General features: G+C 38.6%; 1 protein-coding gene across 1 annotated transcript in view; it reads right to left on the minus strand.

Annotated features, from left to right (window-relative positions):
- The window catches only part of grik4 (glutamate receptor, ionotropic, kainate 4), a 294,389-nt gene that overhangs the window by 30,164 nt on the left and 246,252 nt on the right, over positions 1-17,973 (minus strand). The window contains exon 11 of the mRNA XM_051678844.1: positions 3,564-3,767. Coding sequence (XP_051534804.1) covers positions 3,564-3,767 — 204 coding nt within the window. The remainder of the gene's footprint in view (positions 1-3,563; positions 3,768-17,973) is intronic.

A 17,973-nucleotide genomic window follows, 5' to 3' on the forward strand; every position in this document is an offset into this window, starting at 1 on the left:
GTAAAGTTTGTGGAGGTGTGTCAGATAGCACGGAGGACTGTCCTGTCAGCGTCTGATTTCATTAATTCTGCCAGTGCAACAGTGTGTTATTAAACAATGGCATAATGCAATAAACGGTAAAACTATATGCACACAAAACCAATGAGTTTATGAAAATCGTAATTAATGATAATAATATGTCGACATTTATTGCCAGCCTCTAATATAAAGCAGCATAATGTAGTATTTTTGCATAGCTAAAATAGCTGGAAGTGGCTCATACTGGAAGTGGTCCACATTCAATGTTGATAATGGGGGCACCCTAGTTTTGCTGAAAAATAAGGTGGATATTAGGTCTCACAGCTGAAAATGCATATCAGAGCAAAAACCAAGCCATAAGGTCAAAGGAACTGCCAGCAGAGCTCAGAGACAAGATTGTAGCGAGGCACAGATCTGAGGAAGGCTACAAAAATTTTCGACTGCACTGAAGGTTCCCAAGAGCACAGTGGCCTCCATAATTCTTAAATGGAAGAAGTTTGGAACAACCAGGACTCTTCCTAGAGTTGGCCGCCTGGCCAAACTGAGCAATCAGGGGAGAAGGGCCTTGGTAAGAGAGGTGACCAAGAACCCGATGGCCACTCCGGTTGAGCTCCAGAGATCATGTGTGGAGATGGGAGAAACTTGCAGAAGGACAACCATCCTTGCAACACTCCACTGATCTGGGCTTTATGGCAGACTGTCTAGACGGAAGCCTCTCCTCAGTTCAAGACACATGAATGCCTGCTGGGAATTTGCAAAAAAGCACCTAAAGGACACTCGCACTGTTAGAAACAAGATGCTCTGGTCTGATGAAATGAAGATTGAACTGTTTGTCCTAAATTCCAAGCGTCATGTCTGGAGGAAACCAGGCACCGCTCATTACCTGTGCAACACCATTCTGAAGGTGAAGCATGATGGTGGTAGTATTATGCTGTGGGGGTGTTTTTCAGCGGCAGGGACTGGGGGACAGGTCAGGGTTGAAGGAAAGCTGAACACAGCAAAATACAGAGATATCCTTAATGAAAACCTGGTCCAGAGCACTCAGGACCTCAGACTGGGATGAAGGTTCACATTCCAACAGGACAATGACCCTTAGCACACAGCCAAGACAACGCAAGAGTGGCTTAGGGACAACTCTGTGAATGTCCTTGAGTGGCCCAGCCAGAGCCCGGACTTGAACCTAATCGAACATCTCTAGAGAGCCCTGAAAATGGCTGTCCACCAACGGTACCCATCCAACCTGACAGAACTTGAGAGGATCTGCAGAGAAGAATGGCAGAAAATCCCCAAATCCAGGTGTGCAAAGCTTGTTGCATCATACCCAAAAAGACTTGAGGCTGTAATCGCTGCAAAAGGTGCTTCAACTACTGTAAGTGCTGAGTTAAGGGGTCTGAGTACTTATGTCAATGTGATATTTCAGTTTTTTCTTTTTAATAAATTTGCAAAGTTATCAAAAAAAAAAAAAAAAAAAAAAAAAGTTTTTTTGCTTTATCATTATGGGGTATGGAGTGTAGATTGATGTGAAAATATATATATATATATATATATATATATATATATATATATATATATATATATATATATATATATATATATTTAAAGCATTTTATCCTAAGGCTGCAACATAACAAAATGTGAAAAAATATGAAGGGGTCTGAATACTTTATGAATGCACTGTATACATGCTCAGTAAGAAAATGATTTTTTGGAGTGCAATTTATAGCTTTGTTATAATATGATATGTGACTGATAATTAAAAAAAAATTGTTTACATAGTTAAGACAACATACAACATAAAGTGTTTTTGTAGGATTTCAAATCAAGCACCAGATGAAGCCCATTAAAAGTTATTTTAGCCAGTCCAGTTGCACTGGGTACAAAGTGTGATTGGATTGTTCGGGTAGGATAGAATTTTGCTCGACACCAGCATGCAGACAGCTTCGTGTTAGAATGAGGCTGCGCTCCTCACTTCCTTCAGTTGCCCCCCATCACCCTCCACTGTCTACAGACAATATAGTGTGTGGGATGCAATTAGAATCATTGGCCACTCTCAAGGTCAGCTATATAGAATATACTTAGAGGGAACAAATCGAGACAATAATAAGATTAGGCATTCCTTTCTTTATTTCACTAATGGCTTTGCCCTCCATTAGCTTGTGGAATTAAGACAGATAACTTCTCAAAGCCTGCTTCATCTTTGTATGTGAGAATGGAGACTGCAGAAAAATGCTCTTGTTTATGACCTTTTCACCTGGAAATATATGAATATCGCCATGGCCTTTTCGTTCATATTCGGAAATGTATTTTGCTCCCTGCAGTGCCTGCCAGAAAAACGGACAAATAAATCAGCAGTGTGCTGTAACTGTTTTTAAATAAATAACATTTCCACTGAAAAGGGCAAGTGTTCATAGCTAAACGGAATTTGCAGCATATGAGATTTCTATCCCATCAAATGGATGTTAGTGGCTGTCAGAATGGGACTAATATTAGTATGTCATGCTTCACTAAGTCTTTTTAAACACATCTGTATATGTTAAGGGATTGGATGGGCTAACTGAAATTCATTAGGGCAATGAGGGACCTGTAACTGAGTGAGAGGCATAAACATGCATTTTATTAATCTGTATGACCTGTATGGCGGCAACTATAACAACTTTTGTCCTTGCTTTAAGGCTAACTATTTTTTAATGAATTATTGAAAACAAATAATTCTGTACTACAACAAGGAGAGTGGATTGTTTTAAGATGTGTCTTCTAAATAGCAGAGCTGGTGTTCTTTAAATGTACAAGTAATTCATAAAATAATTGCTGCAATTGTGGCTCTGAGCAGGAGAGAATGGACCCTTTTCAAATGTACAAGTTGGAATGCAGATGTAAATTAAGCAGCATAAATTTCAATAGACATACATCAGAATCAGAATCAGAATGATTCTGTAAGCAAATATTATTTTTGTGTTCTTATTTGCTCCAACAGCAAAAGAAAATATCCACTATTATGTTTCCACCATATACTTAAAGAGGAATAAACAGAGATCAGTGGATTACAGCATTCAGAAAAGAAAAAGATGCCAAATTTTCTGTCACGCAGTTGTATTAGAAATCCCTAGCAGAGTTGATTTTTTTTTTTTTAAATATTATTATTAATACTGGGGTACTATAATATAAATGTACATTCAATTATTTAAGAATTGAAAATAACAAAAATTTTGATTTACTAACTAGATTTATGCAGCTAAATTGATGCTCTATAAAACATTGCTGCAGTTGCGAATGCTTGTGTAGCCAATGACTAGGTCCGCCACTGAATAGAGATAAGGATAGTACATCATTTAATAAGCTTTAAAGTTTTCTAATGACTACACTTGCTAAATAAAGCCAAAAATGGGCATAACTAAAAACTGTACATAAATCTGAAATGGAATGGATTTACAAAAAAATAAATACATTATTATCTTTTTTTTATTTCTTTTTTTTAATCGCCATTATGGATCGTTTTAGCCCAATTAACTCTTCAGTGTAACCTACTTTCTTGTGATGTCACTCACCCTGCTGATGAGCTCTCCCACCATGCCCGTCCAGGTGCCATTGGCCCCAGGCACCCCGTACACGCCGTCCCCAACGAGCCGAATACGATACTTAAACTTCAAGATTTCTGCCAACTCCTTCAGCATGTCCACACAGAAACCTTCGTAGCGATCGTTCCCCTCGAGTTCCTGGTGATTGGCTCTCAGCATTACGTACGGATTCTCCTGTAAAGACATCAATGATATTGCCATCAGTACTCACACATACATACGGTATATACACTCTATGGGCTCTTTAGGTAAACTCTATAGGTTAAAATTTAAATGAATGTATATGTGAATGTAAAGTGTATATTTTAGGTGCTGTGACTGGTCATAGTTTCTCTTAAAGGGATAGTTTACACCAAAATTAAAAATGTTGCTCCAAACTGTATGAATTTCTTTCTTCCATGGAACATGAAAGAGATGTTAGGCAGAATGTTGGCCTCAGTCAGCATTCACTTTCAATGTACAGAAAACGATGCCATACAGGTTTGAATCTACATCATGTTGAGTAAATGTTTTGGTGAACTATCACTTTAAGCTTTTCACTGTTTCATTCACCTTGTTCTCTTGACTGGTTCGTTTTTAACGATCCTGCGGTGTGACAAATTAATTTTAAAAAGTACAAATATTCCAGTCTCTCAATTAATATGGTTAAATAAATCTGCATGTATAACAATTATAAAAGAATTATCAAAATTCAGTTTTAAACAGTTTTAAATGGAGTACAGCATGTCACACCACAGCACATTTGACTATTACAAAAGTATTTAATGTCAACTACCCACATACAGTTTATTGTCTGAGTTGGCAAGTAAATCTATTTTTGGCACATGAGGCACTGTGACTAATGTGAGCCCACCAAAAAAAAAAAAAAAAAAAACTGTCACTAATTTATGATTTTTTTTCTCATGCTGTCCAAGGCATGTGTTTGATTAAATAAAGCATGTATAGATTTATCAAGCAATCTGTTGTCAGAATAAATGGTTCCTAAATACTTCATCCAGCCATCATTCAATAAACACTTGCTGTGCTCACTGTTCTCCACTGGGCCTTGATACAGGTTGATAGTGTGCATGCTGGAGTCATTTCCAGAGAACACTCTGCATAAATTGAACAGAAAATTGTTACCTCGCAGATAAACAATTACTTGTGAATGAAACCAGCCACATAAAAGCTTTCAAAAATAATTTTGTTTTATGATAAAACTTGAGCCTTTTCACTCAGTACCCCTCACCCAAAAATGACTTTGTCAAATGCGTTGTGGTAAGACAGATGCTATAATGGGTCTGTTGTACTTCAGATTTGTTTAGCACAGACTGGTAGATTGGAGAGAGTGTTTTATTTTCACCAGCAAATCTGACTTGCTCCACTATGATGCTTTGAGTTGCAATTTGAAGAGCTGAGGAGACTTTTCAGTCTTTCACATCGCCATGGCAACACTTTCTTCTTTTTTTTACCTGCTTGTCTGGTCCTGCATCCATGATTTTTGATGCACGCAGTGGCCACGCTCCAGTTGGCCCGAGTATAGCAGCAGCTGGATTCCGTGGCCTATCAGACGAGCGGGAATGTCGATGGAAATGTTCCAACACTTTAAATAAACTTGAACCTTATTAATATGAATCGCTTATATGCATCCAAATAACACGTTTACTGTCCTTTCACCTCATTTGTATGTCTATAAAAGCTGCACGCTTTATGCAAAGCTGTAATTGCGCACCTCGGTCCTGTTAGAGCAAATGGCGAGATCCCATATTTCCACAACACAAAGAGAAGCCTCTTTTGGCCCGGAGTCAGAGCCTGACACTATATAAATGCAAATCCTTCCATTTTGTTCATAAACTCATTGAATCATCCATGCTTGTTACCGTCATGCCCTGCGCACTGACACTGCTGTGGTGGTTATGCAGAAAGGCACAATATAAATGCAAATTTACATTGCTTTCAGCCTGCTGGAGGCACTCAAGTATTGCAGCCGGACACTTTCTGCCAAACTAGGCTTATTAAAGAGCAGTTTATAATGGACCAGTTCCATATTAGACAGAAGATTTCAAATGGAGGAAGAAAGATAATAAACAAACCTTCTGGATTCAATTAATGGGTCTGCACTGGGTAAGAGAAGTGGGCGGCTTCAGGTCATTACGCATCGCCCGTAATGGCCAACTAGCCCTCTGGTCTGATTAATGATTGAGTGAAGGGAAATGGAATGATTACATATTTACACATACTATACCATTATTAGGAGAATCTATTGAAGGAGGGAGGAAGGAATAGAGTTGAGGTTGAGGAGGGAGGTTAACTGTAAGCACACAAGGCTCAGCCTGGCATATTGCCATCAATTTCAGGAGTGGAGCACGGGCATCAATCAATTGAGTGAGTGCTGTTATCAGGCCAAGCAATCCTCTCTTCCAAGCTTGAATGGTTCCATAAAATCTGCAGGTCACATCAGAGAAAGAAACTTTCCGTTTAATAGCGCAGACAGTAAGATTAAGGGCACTTTGAGTGTCAAGCCTGCCAAATGTAACATTCCTCACCGGGCCTGGGATCTGAAGCAGATTTGATTCTATTTGTTTTCTTAGAAGGCTGTCAGCTGATGAAATCCATTTTACAAATATAGCATGGCTGCAGTCTGCTTTGGTGCGTTTGGAAAACAAAAACATTAAAGTAAATCTCAGCTCAAATCAAATCTCAAAGCTTTTTGTTCAGAAGGTGAGGAAAAATTGGATTTGTGAGGTAGCACTTCTCAGACTTCCTGAAGCAATGAAAGATGTTCCCAAAAACCAGCGAGTGAGTTTGTTTACTTACTGGTCTGCTACTGCCTCTTTGATTTGCTGTATCTTCCTTGATTTTGTTGTGGCTTGCAAAGGGAGACTGGGACTCTAGATAGTCTACATAGCCTTGCTACAGTCAGCCTGACAGAACCAGCTTTGTCTGATGGCAAATAGTCACAGAAACAGAATTTGGCCACATAGTCGGCACATTACACTGAGATAGCACCTTTTATATTTATGAGTATTTCAGATAGCTTTATGAATAAAGGCTATCTGCCTCTTCTTCAACACAATAATAGTGGTCAAGCCTCTGTGCTTGCTGTAAAGATGGTGTGGGTGAGGTCTCAAGAAATTGTTTCTGCAATTTATTTCCCCAGGTTTACAGAAAGAACACTTAACTGCCATCATTGATTGCAGTAAGAATGAATTGATTTGCTGAATTTTAAGACTCTTTTCTCTGAGAAAATGCAATGATGCAGTGATTCAGGATAAACTCCATATCAAATTAAAATTTGAGTGCAAATGTGGTCAACATTTTATTGTCCACAGATTGACCTGTGGTAGAATTCACAAAGAAAGAATTGCACCTGCTTAGAGTGTCATTGATTTGCACACATTGGCCTCAATCACTAACTGTGCATACACACGTATTTGTGTGTAAAATCCATGTGTAAACATTTTCATGCAGAATGATTCATCAATAAGTTTGAGTGCATCTTTAAGGATATGTTTGAGAGAAGGACGAATCGCTGTACAGGAGAGGTTGCACGGAAAGTCTTAGTATGGAGATTATTTGGAGAACGTCCTTCATTAAAGGTATAGTTCACCCAAAAATGAGAATTCTCTCATGATTTACTCACCCTCCTGGCATCCCAGATGTGTATTACTTACTTTCTTCTGCAGAACACATATGAAGATTTTAGTAGAATATCTCAGCTCTGTAGGTTCATACAATGCAAGTGAATGGGTGCCAAAAATTTGAAGCTTCAAAAAGCACATAAAGAGAGCATAAAAGTAATCCATATGACTCCATATGGTTTAATCCATGTGTTCAGACACAATATGATAGGTTTGGGTGAGAAACAGATCAATATTTAAGACATATTTTATCATAAATTCTCCTCCCTGCCCAGTAGAGGGTGATATGCATGAAGAAAGTGAATCACCAAAAGGACAATGTAAAAGTGAAACTGAAGTGGAGATTAACTGAGCAGGGAGGAGAATTTAAAGTAAAAAAGGACTTAAATATTGATCTGTTTCACACCACACCTATCATATCGCTTCAGAAGATATTGTATGGAGTACTTTTATGTTGCCGTTATGTGGATTTTGGAGCTTCAACATTTTGTCACCCATTCACTTGCATTGTATGGACCAACAGAGCTGAGAAATTCTTCCAAAAATCTGACTGCGCTCTACAGACATCATTTCCACCGCTTTTTACTAAGCTTTGGGCTGTTACATAGACAGGTGTGATATTTCATGGCATTTATTTCAGTGATATCTGACAGGTAAAAGAGGTGTTTTCTGCAAGTCATTTCATAAAAACAAAACAAAAAAAACAAACACTTACAGCAAATTTGTAATGAATGAGGCTGGTATCCCTTCAGCCAACCGCCAGAGGGAGCCCTCTCCCGAATACTGACACTGAACCGTTTCTTCTATGGTAACTTCCTGTTTGTATCATATAAATAACCATACCTTGCCATTGTAACCTTGTGAAGTATTGCCAGTTTCACTGCCTTATCAAGCGTTATTCTCATTGTCTGTTTCATTGCCTACTTTTTATGACCACTGTGCCTGTTTTACTGGATTACCAATTTTGGATTACTGTTTTGCTCTGTTTGCCTGGTTGGACTGATTACCTGTTAACAACTACTTCGCCTGCTTCATGACTACGTCTCTGCCTTGTGTTTTGGATTTGTATGCTGATTGTAAATAAACTTCCTGCATTTGGATTCTACCTTCGCCTCCATGTCGAGTCCCTCACAAAATTTAAATTACGGCACGCCAAGTGGTGCAGTTGCAATGCCTAAAATCATTTTCTTAACGAGTACTTTTATCTTGTGTGTATATATGTGTGTGTGTGTGTGTGTGTGTATATATATATATATATATATATATATATATATCTTACAATTTTAATTAAAAAACTCACATTTTGTTAGGTTTATGCTTATAACAAGAACAACAACATTACTCACTGGTTGGCTACATATAGCAAAGCTTTCGCACCAGTTCAGACTATACACGTGCACATACTGTAGAAACATACATCAATTACTTGCGCTGCTCAATAAAGCCACTGAGCACAAGCACAGGCCCACTCTTCACATAATATAATCTCAACGACATCAAGAGCAACTTCAAAACCCCAAGAACAGTTAGTGCAGTTCAGACAGCCTTACCAATAAAGGCTGAACTAGTTGTCTCTCAGTTGATATACAGCTCATATACTGCCTCTCCTTAAATAAATGTTACATCCAGCCCATATCACAGGGGCAAAATTAAATATGTGTGTTTGTGTGTGGTAAACCCTAGCTGTGACAACCTCAGAACAGTAATGAAAACGCTGGTGGAAAGCTTCACAGTTGCCAAGTTGTGCTGAATGTTTTCTACTGTGCTGCGTTTATTGAGATAACACAGACGCAGCAATCAAGCCATGATGAATGAACCATGATAGAGCTGAAATTGCTCTTCTGTGGTTCTTTAATGTGACAGAAGTATTCTTATATCTTTAAAGAGAAATAAACACATGAAGTGCAGACTTCTCCCAAGTTCTTCAAAGTTCTATTCAGGTGATTGGTTCTTTCAGTGCAAAAAAGAAAAAAAAGAAAAGAAAGAAAAAAATACAAAATAAAATAAAATAATTTTACTGATCAGCATTTTTGTCTTTCATTCCAATAAAAATATCAAAAACATCCTTAAAACAAGATATTTTTAGAAGCAACATTTCCGAAAGATAATAAGACATGTTTTCAAAGAGTGTATCTTGAATAAAATTATTTTTTTCTCACTGCATTAACAAATTGCTTTTCTTGTTTTAAGTATAAACCTCACTATAGTCTATTTCAAGGACTTCGTTTTTTGTAATTCAAATTTTTTTATTGATTCCTACAAAATATATACAAGAGCAATATATATATATATATATATATATATATATATATATATATATATATATATATATATATATATATATATATACAGGTGCATCTCAATAAATTAGAATGTCGTGGAAAAGTTCATTTATTTCAGTAATTCAACTCAAATTGTGAAACTCGTGTATTAAATAAATTCAGTGCACACAGACTGAAGTAGTTTAAGTCTTTGGTTCTTTTAATTGTGATGATTTTGGCTCACATTTAACAAAAACCCACCAATTCACTATCTCAAAAAATTAGAATATGGTGACATGCCAATCAGCTAATCAACTCAAAACACCTGCAAAGGTTTCCTGAGCCTTCAAAATGGTCTCTCAGTTTGGTTCACTAGGCTACACAATCATGGGGAAGACTGCTGATCTGACAGTTGTCCAGAAGACAATCATTGACACCCTTCACAAGGAGGGTAAGCCACAAACATTCATTGCCAAAGAAGCTGGCTGTTCACAGAGTGCTGTATCCAAGCATGTTAACAGAAAGTTGAGTGGAAGGAAAAAGTGTGAAAGAAAAAGATGCACAACCAACCGAGAGAACTGCAGCCTTATGATTGTCAAGCAAAATCGATTCAAGAATTTGGGTGAACTTCACAAGGAATGGACTGAGGCTGGGGTCAAGGCATCAAGAGCCACCACACACAGACATGTCAAGGAATTTGGCTACAGTTGTCGTATTTCTCTTGTTAAGCCACTCCTGAACCACAGAGAACGTCAGAGGCGTCTTACCTGGGCTAAGGAGAAGAAGAACTGGACTGTTGCCCAGTGGTCCAAAGTCCTCTTTTCAGATGAGAGCAAGTTTTGTATTTCATTTGGAAACCAAGGTCCTAGAGTCTGGAGGAAGGGTGGAGAAGCTCATAGCCCAAGTTGCTTGAAGTCCAGTGTTAAGTTTCCACAGTCTGTGATGATTTGGGGTGCAATGTCATCTGCTGGTGTTGGTCCATTGTGTTTTTTGAAAACCAAAGTCACTGCACCCGTTTACCAAGAAATTTTGGAGCACTTCAGGCTTCCTTCTGCTGACCAGCTTTTTAAAGATGCTGATTTCATTTTCCAGCAGGATTTGGCACCTGCCCACACTGCCAAAAGCACCAAAAGTTGGTTAAATGACCATGGTGTTGGTGTGCTTGACTGGCCAGCAAACTCACCAGACCTGAACCCCATAGAGAATCTATGGGGTATTGTCAAGAGGAAAATGAGAAACAAGAGACCAAAAAATGCAGATGAGCTGAAGGCCACTGTCAAAGAAACCCGGGCTTCCATACCACCTCAGCAGTGCCACAAACTGATCACCTCCATGCCACGCCGAATTGAGGCAGTAATTAAAGCAAAAGGAGCTCCTACCAAGTATTGAGTACATATACAGTAAATGAACATACTTTCCAGAAGGCCAACAATTCACTAAAAATGTTTTTTTTATTGGTCTTATGATGTATTCTAATTTTTTGAGATAGTGAATTGGTGGGTTTTTGTTAAATGTGAGCCAAAATCATCACAATTAAAAGAACCAAAGACTTAAACTACTTCAGTCTGTGTGCATTGAATTTATTTAATACACGAGTTTCACAATTTGAGTTGAATTACTGAAATAAATGAACTTTTCCACGACATTCTAATTTATTGAGATGCACCTGTATATATATATGGAATCAACATTTAAACCCCACAACCACCCCTCCCCCTCCCAATCCCCAACCCCACCCTGACCCCCAACAAACATCTCTGTGGTCACATATGAGTATATACACATGATTATAGACACACACACACAAAAAAAAAAATTATAATAATAATTAAATGTCCAGCAACGTCAGTGTGACGAGGAGGAGGGTGGGGCCGGGCCGTGACTATGCATGCCCGGCCCCCAGTCAGGCTGATCAGCCGAGGAGAGGGAAAAGTGCAGCGAGATGCGGCAGTTCGAGAGAGAGAGAGACAAATGCAGCTGCCATGTGTGTGTTTGTGTTTTGTGTCTTTTTGTTTAATTCAATTTTATTTTGACTGTTCAGCCGGTTCCCACCTCCTCCTTTCCCATCCTTACCTTGTTACAGTCAGATATCCGCCCCATTTCTCCATAAACAAATTCAATTTTCCTAGTCTTCTAAAAGACCCTTCTTCAAAGGCCGCCACCCTCCCCATCTCCGAACACCACTCCTGAAATGAGGGCGCTCCAGCCGACCTTCAACCCCTTAACAGAATCTGTCTGGCGATCATGATGCCAGTTAGGAACCAACATTTATGTGTCTATTCTCAAAGTCGATGACCGCCCCATCACCCAAAATACTCTGTCTGTGGCAAAATGAAAGCAGAGTGCCCAATACATCACACACAAGACTCTGAACCTTCAACAAAATGCCTGGATCTTAACACACCCCCAAAAGACATGGGTTATGTCTCCATTCTCTGATTGGCATCGCCAGTAGGTGGGTGTGTCTTTAAGACCAAGCCTATACAATCTAGAGGGGGTCCAATAAAATTGATGTAAAATCTTGAATTGCATAAGGTGCACCTTTGCATCTCTAGATACAGACTTGATGTTTTTTTAGAATCCTAGCCCACTCTCCCTCCTCCAATACCAAGTTTAAATCTTTCTCCCATAATCTCTTGAGAGAAGTTGAAGCTCCGTCCCCCAGACTCTGAATTAGCAGGGAGTAATACACTGATGCCTCATGACTTTTTCCAAAAGCAGTAATCACCACTCCCAGAGTATCTGTTGCTTTTGGGGGGGGGGGGGGGGGGGGTTATGCTACTCCCAAAAATAGTACAGAGCAGGTGGCGCAGCTGTAAATATCTAAAGAACTGAGATCTGGGTATCCCAAAATGTTGAACCAGATTTTCAAAGGATCTCAATACTCCGCTCTCATATAGGTCACAGAGTGTATTAACCTCCCTCACAGTCCACTTTGGCCAGCAGAATGGGGACTTATTAATACATAATTTGGGGGTCAAGCCATAAGCTCGAGGCATCATTTAAATAAATGTCCGAATTAAACACTCTGTACTTTTGTCCATACCGAATGTAAATGCGAGATAATGGGGTGTAATTTAACTTCTCCGGTTAGTTTGATAGAAAGGCTTTGCAATGGTGAAATAGGGGCAAGAACATTCCTGTTTAATACAAAACCAGGGAGGGCCTCTCTCAGGTGGAAGCGACCAATGAGCCAAATGTCTGAGACCGAACGCATAATAGTAAAACACAATCTTGGGTAGGCCTAGCCCACCTTTATCAATCAGCCTATGCAGCTTACTGAAATGTAATCTGGGACATTTACCATTCCAAATGATGGACTTTGCTATGCTATCAAATTGCTTGAAATAAGAGAGGGGGACTTCTATAAGGAGTGACTGTAACAGGTAGTTGAATTTTGGAATACAATTCATTTTAATAACATTAACCTTTCCAATCATCGATAAATGTAATGAAGCCCACCTGCCCACATCGCTCAAAAACCTTTTTTATTAAAGGGTCAAAATTAAGTCTAACTAAATCACACAAATTTGCTGGGAATAAAATACCCAAATACTTAATGCCCAGTTTGGGCCACTGGAAGGCGCCTGGCTGAAAAGCCGTTATCGGGCAGTATGCTGTCAGAGCCAAAGCTTCGGATTTAGACAGGGTTGGGAGGGTTACTTTTGAAATGTATTCCACTACAGATTACACAATACATGCTGTAAAATTTAATTTGTAACGTATTTTGTTAGATTACTCAAGGTCAGTAACGTATTCTAAATACTTTGGATTACTTCTTCATCACTGGTAGATTTTTTCACTTGTTTTGACTATAAAAACTCTGCCAGTACAGTAAGACAAAATACACATGTTAAAAATACATTCTCTGAAAAACCTAAATATCTTATGTAGTGTTGTTTCTAAAACAAGATAAATCAAATTGATCTTGTTTTAAGGATTTTTAGATATTTTTACAGGAAAACAATACAAAAATTATTATTAAGAATATGATTTTTGCCCTTATATCAAAGGTCTTACTAGAAAAAAAGAAATTATGATCCAACGTGAATTTTCTTATTAAAAAAATATGATCGTGCCTGGTAACAAGTGCATGTAAAATGGCTAGAAATAGCATTTTAGCTTAGCATAAAGCTGACAATTTACACAAGGTTTATTTCTATTTCTTGTGCTCCAAACTCACTTCAAATTTATTCTCTGTCTGCTCGTATGAATGTAACACATCATAAGAAAATGTTTCACCGTTGTTCAGATGCACTTTGGATCTCATCATTTATATGTATAAATGTTATCCATCTGAAAGGACAAAATATTAAATGAAAAAAATGACAATAAAATGCAAAGTAATCTCTTCAGTAATCAAAATACTTTTTGAATGTAACTGTATTCTAATTACCAATGATTTAAATTGTAACTGTAGTGGAATACAGTTACTTATATTTTGTATTTTAAATACGTAATCCCATTACATGTATTCCGTTACTCCCCAAACCTGGATTTAGACCAATTATCTCTATATCCTGAGAACTTAGAAAAGGAATTAATAATTCTGTGGAGGCAAGGCATAGATATACAGGTGCATCTCAATAAATTAGAATGTCGTGGAAAAGTTCATTTATTTCAGTAATTCAACTCAAATTGTGAAACTCATGTATTAAATAAATTCAATGCACACAGACTGAAGTAGTTTAAGTCTTTGGTTCTTTTAATTGTGATGATTTTGGCTCACATTTAACAAAAACCCACCAATTCACTATCTCAAAAAATTAGAATATGGTGACATGCCAATCAGCTAATTAACTCAAAACACCTGCAAAGATTTCCTGAGCCTTCAAAATGGTCTCTCAGTTTGGTTCACTAGGCTACACAGACATGGGGAAGACTGCTGATCTGACAATTGTCCAGAAGACAATCATTGACACCCTTCACAAGGAGGGTAAGCCACAAACATTCATTGCCAAAGAAGCTGGCTGTTCACAGAGTGCTGTATCCAAGCATGTTAACAGAAAGTTGAGTGGAAGGAAAAAGTGTGAAAGAAAAAGATGCACAACCAACCAAGAGAACCGCAGACTTATGAGGATTGTCAAGCAAAATCGATTCAAGAATTTGGGTGAACTTCACAAGGAATGGACTGAGGCTGGGGTCAAGGCATCAAGAGCCACCACACATAGACGTGTCAAGGAATTTGGCTACAGTTGTCGTATTCCTCTTGTTAAGCCACTCCTGAACCACAGACAACGTCAGAGGCGTCTTACCTGGGCTAAGGAGAAGAAGAACTGGACTGTTGCCCAGTGTTCCAAAGTCCTCTTTTCAGATGAGAGCAGGTTTTGTATTTCATTTGGAAACCAAGGTCCTAGAGTCTGGAGGAAGGGTGGAGAAGCTCATAGCCCAAGTTGCTTGAAGTCCAGTGTTAAGTTTCCACAGTCTGTGATGATTTGGGGTGCAATGTCATCTGCTGGTGTTGGTCCATTGTGTTTTTTGGAAACCAAATCACTGCACCCGTTTACCAAGAAATTTTGGAGCACTTCAGGCTTCCTTCTGCTGACCAGCTTTTTAAAGATGCTGATTTCATTTTCCAGCAGAATTTGGCACCTGCCCACACTGCCAAAAGCACCAAAAGTTGGTTAAATGACCATGGTGTTGGTGTGCTTGACTGGCCAGCAAACTCACCAGACCTGAACCCCATAGAGAATCTATGGGGTATTGTCAAGAGGAAAATGAGAAACAAGAGACCAAAAAATGCAGATGAGCTGAAGGCCACTGTCAAAGAAACCTGGGCTTCCATACCACCTCGGCAGTGCCACAAACTGATCACCTCCATGCCACGCCGAACTGAGGCAGTAATTAAAGCAAAAGGAGCCCCTACCAAGTATTGAGTACATATACAGTAAATGAACATACTTTCCAGAAGGCCAACAATTCACTAAAAATGTTTTTTTTATTGGTCTTATGATGTATTCTAATTTTTTGAGATAGTGAATTGGTGGGTTTTTGTTAAATGTGAGCCAAAATCATCACAATTAAAAGAACCAAAGACTTAAACTACTTCAGTCTGTGTGCATTGAATTTATTTAATACACGAGTTTCACAATTTGAGTTGAATTACTGAAATAAATGAACTTTTCCACGACATTCTAATTTATTGAGATGCACCTGTAGAAGGGTCAGAGATGAATAATAAAATATCATCTGCATAAAGCAGAAGCTTATGCGCCACACCTCCCGCCATCACCCCTGGAAAATATCCTTCTTTCTTATCGCAGCTGCTAATGGTTCCAGGGCAAGACAGAACAATAATGGGGAAAGAGGGCAACCCTGCCGGGTGCCCCTATCCAGAGTAAAATAATCTGAAATTAATCCATTTGTTTGTACCACCGCTACCGGGTGTCTATAAAGTAAATTAATCCATCCAAAACCATATCAAACGCCTTTTCGGCATCAAGGGAGATAGCCATGACTGGAGTCTGATCATTCGCCACTGCCCAAATGATATTGATGAAATGCCTAATGTTATCAGAAGAGATGCGGCTCTGAATAAACCCCACCTGATCTGTATATATAAGAGATGTCATAACTTTACTTAATTGGTTAGCCAGAATTTTTGACAATATTTTTACACCTAGCTGGATCAGGGAAATTGGATGGTAACTCTTACACTCACTTGGATCTTTTTAAGAATCAGATCTGGGCTTGTGTCATGGTTGGCGGAAGCTTTCCATTCTTTAATGATTCCGTATAAACGTCTAACAAAAGTGGAGCCAGTTCTGTAGCATAAGATCTAAAAAATTCAGCAGCAAAACCATCTGTCCCTGGTTTAATTTAATTACCTCGCAGAGCTCCACCAAGGTTATCTCAGATTCTTTTTGCTCAGTCGTCAGCTTAGTGAGTTCTAATGGTTCCACAAAGTTTCTAATATCTTCATCGGTAGACGAAGATGTGGAACTATAAAGATCAAGATAGAGTTCTTTAAAAGCATTATTAATATCAATGGCTGAGGTAAATATTTCACCACTGGCAGATTTCACTGAAGGAATGGTAGAAAAAGACTCTCTCTGCTTTATATATCTAACCAAAAGCTTCCCTGCTTTGTCCCCCATCTCAAAGTATGACTGTCTTGCCCTGAATAGCCAAAACTCCACCTTCCGTGACAAAATAGTATTATATTTGTATTTCAATCGGGTCAATTCTCTGAGGCCATCAGACGATATTCAGCGCTTCAGCTCTGCCTCGGCACTTTTAATACTCCCTTCCAACTCCACGAGTTCTCGTGCTTTGGATTTTTTTGATGAATGAGGCATACTGTATGATCCAACCCCTAAGAACCGCTTTAAGTGCCTCCCAATCCACGTCCACAGAGGATACTGAGGACCAGTTGGTCTCCATATAAACATTGATTTCAGCCTTTAACATTTGTTGGAATTCAGGATTTTGCAAAAGGGATACATTAAAGCGCCAACTATATGATTTCTTTTTCTCCATATGTGGCAACACCTCTATACACACCAGGGAGTGATCTGAGACTACTATGTTTCCAATTGAGCAATCAACAACAGATGAAATGAGGGACTTAGATATAAAAAAAAATCTATTCTAGAATAAATCTTATGGATTGATGAAAAGAATATATAGTCCCTACCAGATAGGTTTAAAAGTCTCCAAATATCTGCAGGACCAAGATTTTTAGACATCCTGTGAAGCGTCTGTGTTGCTCTAGGGGGCTTACACACTTTTGCTTCACTATGATCAAGGACTGAGTCCATCAAAAGATTAAAGTCTCCTCCCAATATTATATCATGAGGGTTGCCAGTGGCTTGCAACATCCCTTCAAGATCTATAAAAAGCTCTGATCATCAACTTTAGATGCATAAATATTAGCTAAAATCAACCTTTGCCCCTGAATTTCTGCTAAAACAATAATGACTCTTCCTAATTTATCATTAATCTGTTTGAGACATTTTAATTTTAGATGTTTACTTCTCAATGTTATGACTCCCCTGCTCTTAATTGAGCCAGAACTAAAGAAAACATGTCCACCTCATATCTTCTCAAATTTTTCAGCTTCCTGCGGGGAAAGATGTGGTTCTTGAAGAAACACTGTATCATATTTCTTACGTTTAAGAAAAGAAATAACCTTCCTTCTTTTTATGGGGTGCCCCAACCCATTCACATTCCACGTGGAGAGAGACAATCCACTCATATTAACATTTGCCATATTAGAAAAAATTGATTGTGCATCAAAAACTAAATCACAAAGAACATATTCCAAAATTAGAGCAACAAACCCCAAACTTCCCCCAGAACAAAACGAAAAAAAAAAAAAAACTGAAAAAAGAAAAATGTGCGCATTAACCCTGCACACGACAGCGGCAACCGCCATCCATCCCTCTAAACTCAAACAGTCCATGTACGCCTACGAGAGCCCCCGCGACAACTTTGCCATCGGATCGCTCAAGTCCGGTGTTTCTATACAAAGTTTGTGAGACAGAATTAAACAACAGA

Source organism: Myxocyprinus asiaticus, chromosome 39, assembly GCF_019703515.2.
Source record: "Myxocyprinus asiaticus isolate MX2 ecotype Aquarium Trade chromosome 39, UBuf_Myxa_2, whole genome shotgun sequence".
In the NCBI taxonomy this organism is placed as follows: Eukaryota; Metazoa; Chordata; class Actinopteri; order Cypriniformes; family Catostomidae; genus Myxocyprinus; species Myxocyprinus asiaticus.